Genomic DNA, 10,232 nt, shown 5'->3' with positions numbered 1-10,232 from the left:
TCATCTGTCCTGGATTCCCTGCGTTTCCAGTTCCTGTCTGTACCAGTGTACATCCTCTGGTCTAACCAGGTTTGTAAGGTAGAATTGGGATCATGATAGTGGGGGGCGAGGAGGCATTTAAGACCTAGAGGAAAGTTGTATGTAATTTTTTCTTATGAATTAGGTAGGTGTGGGGGAGTCGCATTACATTTCAGATCATCAACTCTGTATTCAACAGTTCAAACAGCTCATCAACCTGCTCCCTGTCTCCTAATCTGCATTTTGTAACTTTTCAGTTAGTATTCTACCAACTCGAAGCCATGTATGTCACTAATGCCTGCAGTACAGCTGGGACTTCTTCCTTCTACACATTGCTTCCTGATCATATGCTACTTCTTGAACGGCTGGATGTCCATCACTTATTTTTTAGATAGTGACTTTGTTATAGTGACTGTATTCTTTCCATCTTCTTCTGATGCTTCCTGTATCATTCAGTATTTTGCACATACAATACTTCAATACTGCAACTTGAGGCCTGATTTTCTCCTTCTGTTCTTAAGTTTGGGATATGCTACATGAATTCTTCCTTTTCAGTTGTCTAATTCCAGGACTTTGCACATTTCATTACAATGCTTTGTTTCTTGAACTACCTTTTGGAAAAAAAATTGATCAGCTCTTTCTTTTATTTCATCATTTCTTCTATTTGCTTTAGCTCCTCAAAAGCAAATTTCAAAGTTTCTTCTGACATCCACTTTGGTCTTTTCCTATCTTTTTAATGACCTTTTGCTTTTATCAGGTATGAAGTTTTTGATGTCAGCCTACAATTGGTCTGGTTTTCAGTCATTAGTGTTCAATGTATCAAATGTTCTTGAGATGGCCTCCAGATTCAGATGAGATAGACTGAAGGGTTTAATTTGCCTGTCATGAGCTGGACTCAATGTTCTTCAGCTTGAACCTACACTTGCATGTGAGTAATTAATGGTCTCTTTCTCCGTTGACCCCTGGCCTTGTTTAATGATACTCCATCCTCTCTCCTCATAAATGCAGTCAGTATGATTTCTGTGTATTCCGATGCAGGGCTCATGTATATATTTGCTATTTATGTGGCTGGACAAAAGTATTTGTAATGCAGTGATTGGTCTACATTTCTATCATCAAGGTCATATTTTCCAACTATTGATCTTTATTTCATTCCTATTTTAGCATTCCATTCACCAGTAATTATCAATCTATCTTAATTATAAGTTTGATCAATTTTGCACTGAAGAAACTGCAATTCTTCAAAATCTTATCATTAATAATTGGAACTCATTTAGTGGCTGATAAGTAAATTTGAATAATGATTGTATTAACTGGTCTTCCTTATAAGCATATAGCTAAAATCCTATCACAATCAATATTGTATTTCAAGGTAGATATTGAATGTTCTTTTTGATGATGAATGTGATAACATTCCTCTTGAATTTCCATTCCCAGGATAGGAAATCATATGATTATCTGACTCAAGCTGTCCAATCAATACCAGTCCATTTTAGCTCACGGATGCCTAGGATAGCAATCTTTATGCAGTCCATGTCATTTTTTGACAACTTCCAACTTTCCTAGATATGTATTTAACTCATTATACATTCTGATTATTAATGGATATTTACAGCTCTTTTTCATTAATTATTGGAACTCATTTTCAGTTGTACCCTGAGTTAGTCCGGGTAGACTAGAGGAACAAATTCATGCACACACATTATGTGTACAAGAGAAAGGTTTATATGCAAAAACAGTTGAATATTGAGGAAACATCCCAGCCCCGTCCAGGCTAAGCCATAAGTCCAATATTAGTCCATATGTCCGACACCAATATGTAAGTCCTCTTCAGACTCACGAAACACATGCATTGACACCAAATGCAGAATGATCACAGGCGAGTGGGTGGAAAGTCTTGGGAACCAGTGATGTTGTAAGGGTCTCAGCACTGGCAAGAGTCTCTCCATGACTTCTCTAGCTTCAGAGGTCTGGTTGCATCAGGGCAGGTCCATGTGGCTTCTCCATGTGTCTTGTCAGCTACAATGTCTCCCAGGGAGTGAACCTAGAGAGTGTGTGTCTTCTGCCTCTAAGGAGGAAATCCCAGATTTTCCAGAATTCTCAGGAGAAAGCCCACATGGAGGCCTCATTGGCTATTATTCGATTCACAGATTAGATTCCACCCTTTCACTCTTAATCCTCAAACTGACAAATTAATATATAACTACCACATACCCCATCGGCAAATGAAGGTCTGAGAGCTTTGCTCCAAACCATTAAGTTGATTCTACTTTGAGGAAACAGCCATATTTTGAGTGGCTTCCCATGAAAGGGGCTCAACTTCTAGCACTATATTAGACAATGTTTGGCTGCTAGTCATAAATTTGTCAGGGCTAATAGTTTAGAAGTAGACCACCTCTTCCTTCTTTGTAGTCTGTTCTTAGTCTAGAAGATCCAGATTATGCATGAGTCTACATTTTTTCCTTTCTTTTCCTTTTAAATCATTTTACTGGGGACTCATACAACTCGTTTCTCAATCCATACATCCATCATGTCAAACACATTTGTACCTCTGTTGCCATCTTCATTTTCATCTCATTTGTCCCCTCCCTCTCCCACTCTCCCTTAGGAACCCTTGATGATTTATAAATTCTGATTATTTTTTCATGTCTTACACTGACAGATGTCTCCCTTCACCCAATTTTCTGTTGTCTATCCCTCTGGGAGGGGGTTATAGGTAGATCATTGTGATCGGTTCCCCATATAGCTTCCCTACCTTCCCCTCACTCTCCTGGTATGGCTGTTATCAATATTGGTCCTGAGGGGTTTATCTACCCTGAATTCCCTGTATTTCCAGCTCTTGTCTGTACTCATGTACATGCTCCAGTCCAGCCAGATTTGTAAGGTAGAACTGGGGTCATGACAGTGAGGGGTGGGGAGAAAGCATTAAAGAACTAGAGGAAAGTTGTATGCTTCACTGGTGCTATACTGCACTGTGACTAGCTCGTCTCCTCCCCACGACCCTTCTGTAAGAGGATGTCCAGTTGCCTATAGATAGGCTTTGGGTCTCCACTTCGCACTCCCCCTCATTCACAATGATATGATTTTTGTTTTAGGTCTTTGATGACTGATAACTGATCCTACAGCCACCCCATGATCACACAGGCTGGTGTGCTTCTTCCATGTGGGCTTTGTTGCTTCTCAGCTAGGTGGCCGCTTGTTTATCTTCAAGTCTTTACAATCCCAGATGCTATATCTTTTGACAGCCAGGCACCATCAGCTTTCTTTACCACATTTGCTTATACGCCTGCATATAAGCAAATCAGCATTCATGTCGGGAAGGTGAGCATCATGGAATGCCAGGTTAATGGAACAAATTGTCCTTGTGTTAAAGGAGTGCTTGAGTAGAGGCCCAATATCCATCTGCTACCTTAATATTAAACCTATAAACACATGTACATAGATCTATTTCCTCGTTATCATATACAAATATATTTACATATGTACATATCTGTATTTAGACCTCTATAAATGTCCTTTGCCTCCTAGTTATTTCCTTTTACTTTCCTCTTGTCTCACTATCATGTCCAGCCTTCATTTGGGTTTCAGTAATTCCTCTCGATTACATTGCCCTTGATCAAGCCCTACCAGGCCTCCTACACCCTCTTCGCCATCGATTTTAGATCACTTCTTGTTCTCTTGTCCCTGGGTTTGTTAACACCCACTTCCTTTCACCTCCCCCTCTCCCATGTCCCCCTGGAACTGTATGTAGGTCCATTGTTTTCTCCTCCAGATTGTTTATCCTGCCTATCTTATCTAGGTAGACATTCAGAGATAATAATATGTACAAAAACAAAACAGAGCAAAACAAAACAACAAAACAAAACAACAAAGCACCAAAGATAAAACAAAGCCTGTAAATAGTTTAAGGCCTGTTGGTTGACCTTTAGGAGTGTTTTCTCATTGAGTCTGATGGGGTGCTGCATCTTGGCCCCAAAGTCTACTTTTGGTATTCCCTGGGGACTTCATTGCTCTGCTCCCCTTGCTGTTCTTTTGTACCCCGTGTTTCACCTTGATGTGGTAGGGTCAGATCAGGCACAATTCCCACACTGTGTCTCCAGTGTTGTCCCCCGTAGTGCTATGGGTCAGTGAGGGACTTCATGTCTTGTAGTGGGGCCGGCCATGTGGTCCCCTCTGTGCACTGGCTGCTTTGAGCAGGAACATTGTCCTCAGGGCTTGGTGGGCCAGGACATTTTTTTCTTATACCTACTCTAGTCAGGTTTCCCCCATGCAACTGTTAAGATTACCGGTGCATTACTGCTAAATCAATAGCTTTTTTTATTCTTCACCTTACTAATCTCTCACTTTTCTGTGAACCATTTGCTGCACTTGGATTCCAGGAAATCACTCTCCTGCTTTTCTTCTGCCTGGCTGGGCACTCCTGCCCCTCCTCATTCCCCAGCTTCTAAATCATTGGCAGTACCCTGAACTCAATTCACTGGCCTCTTTTCTTCTCTATTAATATTCATTGAATTTCATGATATTACCCTGTCTGATGCTCCAACAACCACTCTGATATGCTATCTGCTCCTAAATTTACATTTACAGACTAAACATGTACTGTTTAAAACAGTACCCACTAATCAATATGCAGCTATATATATTTAATGAATTAAAATTAAATTTAAAATTCAGTTTCTTATTCACATTAGCCACATTTGAAGTGCTCAAGAGGCAAAAATAAATAGTGTCTGCCAAACTGAACAGCAGCACAGAATTAACATGTGTTTTATTTTTGTTGTTGTTGTTGTTTTTGAGATCTACCTAGTCTCCTTTTTAATATTACAGAATTCTAATGCTGGTCAGAAACAGGTTATGGCATAATAATAACAATAGTAATATACTGACAAACATTTTAGTTAGATTAAAAACCAAAAATTAAAAATAGATGATATAATAGCACTTCAGAAAGGTGATATTTGGTAACACATTCACTTAAAAAACTTTATTTTCTTTTGCAAGTGATGTAAAATCATTCATTTTTCAACACTAACCTAAATATTCCATCAGCTGCTCAGCAGTTATGATTTCCATCATTGGTGGCAGTTTCACCTGAAAAATAAATCAAGCATTTTAGGCAACTATGTCTTGCGGTGAGAAATGCAAATATGTAGGTATACATGCATATCCAAAAGCACTAATTCACTACAGAAATGTATATTTATTAAAATATTTGAGATCTAGTAAAGTCAATCCCACCACCATTAAACTTACAGATTAATATAAGATCTTATAGTGGAACTGTGACATCTGTTTTCAAAGCCAAGTCCTATGCCCTTTCCCATCCATCTTGATTATCATTAGGCACTCTGTCCTGCATGGTCGGAAGTGCGGGGAAAGGACAGGCAGCAACACCAACGTGTTGGGATAGGTCACTGTGGAAGCAGGTGAGGACACCAACGTGTTGGGACAGGTCACCCGCGGAAGCAGGTGAGAACACCAACGTGTTGGGATAGGTCACCCGCGGAAGCAGGTGAGGAACACCAACATGTTGGGATAGGTCACCCGCGGAAGCAGTGTAAGAACACCAACGTGTTGGGAGAGGTCACCCGTGGAAGCAGTGTAAGAACACCAACGTGTTGGGAGAGGTCACCCGTGGAAGCAGGTGAGGGGACTTGGGAGAGGTCACCCGCGGAAGCAGGTGAGGGGACTTCAAAGAGTTTGTAGAAGAAGTGAATGAAAACATAATGGTATTTTCCAACAAACTGTTTAAAGTCCCCTTGGAAGTTTTTGTGCATTGTATTTTACAATAAAAATAGGTTAAAAGTAAATATATAAATTAGTCATGGTTAAGAAAAAATAATTAAAAACCCATTACAGTTAACTCAACTGTAACGACACATTAGTCTAAATTAATTTTTCAGATGTTCCGGAAATGTTTCATTCAATGACTATGGTGGTTAGATGATTTTATGTCAAGTAGAAACTCCTAGCTAGAAGTGGGGTCAGACGTGTCATCAGGTCACAGCCTGATGCTGTCTCCTTGGGGTCGGGGCCTTCTTGTAGAAGGGGCCCTAGGATGCTCTCTCTCCTGCTGCCCCTGAGAGTTGCTGAAGGCCGGCCATGGGTCTACCAACCTTGGATTCACATGACCCTGTACCCAAAGCCTGTGATCTGCATTCTGCATCACTGCACGTGGCTGTGTGAGTCTGAAGAAGGACTTATGGACTAGTATAAACAGGAGTAACCAGATGCTGGGTCCAGAGGAAACGCCACTCCTGGCTCTTGCCAGTGATGAGATCACCCTCCTTGCTTCTCAGAGGGCTCACTTTTCATGCAGCAGGATGGCGTTACACGGAATCTTATTCACAACTACTCACAGGCAAATCCTATTAGCATCTTCCACTACCTTTATACCACACCCATGCAGGAAAAGGTCAATTTGTGAGAATTACTCTGAGTACCAATAGTGCAAATAAATTAACATACAGCCCTTCACCTTTTTATTGGTACACAAAATGTAATAACCTATACTTCACTCCTGAATTGTATTTTATTTATGCACATATGACCTGGGGCCTCTGGCAGGATGTTTCCTGTAGGTATCGGCCTCTTACTCATCTTATTCAGCCAGGTTTGGCCCCAGGCCACCCAGAAACAGCTTTTCTCCTCTCAGCTGGGGCATATCATCCCTTACATTCATTACTAGCAACAGTAACCAAGATAACCATTAAACAAAGATGTGGTTCGATTTATACTAATCAAAAACCAAACTCACTGCCACTGAGTCAATGGCAACTTATAGTGACCCTATAGGACAGGATAGAACTGCCCTTGTTAATTTGAGACTGGAACTCTTAATTCTTTACAGGAGTAGGAAGCTCCATCTTTCTCCCAAGGAGGAGTGGCTGGTGGTTTTGAACTGCTGACATTGCAGTTAGCAGCCCATTGTGTAACTACTATGCCACCAAACTCCTCAATGTCTACTGAAGTCACATCTGAATCTATTTCCATTGATGTTCACCAGCAGATAATGCCCTCCAAACCGAGACAATAGCCACAAGGGTATGAAGTCTAGAATTACAGTATTTCACATATTCACATATGGATTATGGCTGGAAGGGGCTAATTAATTGACTATCATTCACATGTCACAATTTTGTTGTTTTAATTAATGAGTAAAATGTTATTGGAAATGAGCAAAGTTTTACTGAACAGTACTTTACTGACAAATTACAGACCATCATTTGTTTTTTCTAAATAGTCTAAAGTTTTACAGGAACACGGTCATTCTCAATTGTTTCTCTATTACATTGGTTGAGTTGAACCTTTGACAGATAGACATACTGCCTTCAAAGCCTGTAATTTTTACCATCTAAACCTTTACATTAAAAAGTTTGCCGGAAAAAAAAAGTTTGCTGATACCTACATTAGATAATACTTGTTAGGTATTGTTTAGCTGATTCTAACTCATAGCAACCTAGTATATACAACAAAATAAAACACTGCCGGTCCTGGGCCATCTTCACCACTGTTGCTATGTTTGAGCTTACTGTTGGAGCTATTTTGTCAATTCATCTCATTAAGGGTCTTCCTCTCACAGATGAGACAGTCAGGGTGCAGTGTAGCACTGAAGAAATATACAATTTTCCTCTAGTTCTTTAATGCTTCCTCCCCCCATCATCATGACCCTGATTCTACCTTACAAATCTGGCTAGACCAGAACATGTTCTGTGGTACAGATAAGAGCTCACAACACAGGGAATCCAGGACAGATAAACCCCTCAGGGCAAATAATGAGAGTAGCAATAATAGGAGGGTAAGAGGGAGGGGGAAAGGGGGAGAAAGGGGGAACTGATAACAATGATCAACTTAGAACCTGCTCCCAGGGGTACAGACAACAGAAAAGTGGGTGAAGGAAGAAAGCGGTGGTCTAAGACATGAAAAACATAATAAATTATAAATTATCAATGGCTTATGAGGGAGAAAGGGTGGGGAGGGGGGAATGAGCTGATACCAAGGGCTCAAGTAGAAAGAAAATGTTTTGAAAATGATGATAACAACATATGTACAAATATGCTTGACACAAAGAATGTATATATGAGCCCCCAATAAAATGAATTTAAAAAGCCCAAAAAGGATCTTCCTCATTTTCTGTAAACCCTTTACTTTACCTATCAGGATGTCCTTCTCCATGGACTGATCTCTTTCGATAACATGTCAAAAATAAGTGAAATGAAGTCTAAGGGACATTCTGGCTGCACTTCTTCCAAAACAGTTTTGTTCATTCTTTTGGTAATTTATTATATAGTCAGTATTCATCATCAACACCATAATGTGAAGGCATCAGTTCTTCAGTTTTATATAATCGTTTGATTGACTCTTATTCAGTACTTGATCCTAGCCATTATTATATAATTATTATTGCAAGGTGTTTCGATTCCACTTTTGAAGGTATGATTATGTATTATGTTTTAAATTAGTGATGTTTAACACTGTAAAAGATGCACACCAGACTAATCAGACCATCTCCCATATGCTCTCTTACATATATAAATACATGCAGCACATACAAATGTGTACACTGTAAAGCCCACATACATACCTATATAGCACATGGCTATAGTCTTGTATGACCTTCCACGTTATGTAGCAGGGTTAGTACTCTACCACCTTCTCCAACCATTTGGCATACCTATGTATACATCCACTCACCAATTACTATTTGCATACCTACCTACGTATACATCCAATTACTATTTGTTATTACGGTAGTTGCAGGATAGTGTCATATAGTAGCTACTATAGTTGTCCTTTATTCTTGGGTATGGTACGACTCAGTGTCTTCCTGTGCCTTGGTCACATTGGGCTAACTTCAACCATATCCTTTTTTTAAATCAGAATTTACCAACGTCTGTTTACTACAAGGTAGTAACCCCCAAAACTGGAATTGTGTTGGGTGGAGTGGAGCTTTCTAGTACACATTTTTCCCGCTAGGCAAGCTTCGAGGAACCTGTTCTGAGTTAGTGCACTCAGTGGCCTTGCCTGGGAAGGTTCTCTCTGGTCACAGTGAATTTTTTCGTAAAAGCAATTTCACTCGAACCTCATTTTTTGTGATGGCGAATTTAAGAGAACAGAGTTGTGATGGCGAATTTAAGAGAACAGAGTGCAGCTGTGAAATTTTGTTTCCTCTTGTCCCATACTCCTTACTTTCCTGACCTCGCTCCTTGAGACCTCTTTTTGTTTCCATGAATGAAGAGGGACATGAAATGACAGTGATTTGATGGTGTAGAAGAGGTGAAGAACAAAATGAAGGAGGTGCTGTCAGCCACCCAAACAGATGAGTTTGAAAAATGTTTCCAAGAATGGAATCAGAAATTTGACAAACATATTAAATGTAATCGAGAGTACTTGGAAGGTGATAAGGTTGTTTTTGTAAAAACATTTAAACACATACCCTTGGGAAAAAATCCAGTTTTGGGGGGCACCCCCTCATATCAAGTGATCCTCTGTCCTTCCCCCTATCTCTGGTAAACATCAAAAATTGTTTCTTTCTCCTATTCTTGCATTTTTAATAGGAATCTCATACGACATTGGTCCTTTTGTGATTGACTTATTTCATTCAAAATAATGTCCACAAGATTTGTGAGATGTTTTGTGGCTTCATCACTACTCTTCATAATTTATTTTAATATTTTAACAAATATTTTAACTGACTTATTAATATATTTAGTAGTACATTCCTTGTCTGAATCTTAGCCATTAAAATACGCTGAATGTTCACCAAAGCCAGTGGATGAGTATCAAACCCAAACTCATTGCCACAGGGTTAATTTTGATTCGCGGTGTAACGGCCCCTGTGGGTTCCTGAAGCTGTCGGTCTTTACGGAGGCAAAAAGCCTCACTTTCTTCTGAGGAGTGATGGTGATTTCGAATTGCTGACTTGTGGTTTGCAACCCAATGTGTGGCCCACTACAACACCAGGACTCCTATGAAACAGTATATAGTAAAGAGATGCCTGTCTCTAATACTTTGGAATAAAGATCTCTCTCTCATTTTGTTGTTTTTTAAACAAAAAATAAAGATCGTCCTGAATGCATTTTTTACTCAAAAACAAGTGCCACAAATTTTGCTAATCAAAAGACTTTAACCTCTGTGCGTCCTTAAATTTTATTGAAGAAGAAACAAATTATGGGATTGCTGGCTCAGACTATGTAATTTAAAATTGTAGCAGT

General features: G+C 39.6%; 1 protein-coding gene across 1 annotated transcript in view; it reads right to left on the bottom strand.

Moving 5' to 3' along the window:
- Positions 1-10,232, bottom strand: part of MINDY2 (MINDY lysine 48 deubiquitinase 2) — a gene marked incomplete at its 5' end in the record, with an annotated part of 75,339 nt that overhangs the window by 56,835 nt on the left and 8,272 nt on the right. The window contains one exon of the mRNA XM_004709528.2: positions 5,052-5,109. Coding sequence (XP_004709585.1) covers positions 5,052-5,109 — 58 coding nt within the window. The remainder of the gene's footprint in view (positions 1-5,051; positions 5,110-10,232) is intronic.

Source organism: Echinops telfairi, unplaced genomic scaffold (assembly GCF_000313985.2).
Source record: "Echinops telfairi isolate 266 unplaced genomic scaffold, ASM31398v2 ScPeMD7_8;HRSCAF=38, whole genome shotgun sequence".
Lineage (NCBI taxonomy): Eukaryota > Metazoa > Chordata > Mammalia > Afrosoricida > Tenrecidae > Echinops > Echinops telfairi.
The sequence above is the reverse complement of the archived record's forward strand: the minus strand, read 5'-3'. Positions and strand labels throughout refer to the sequence as shown.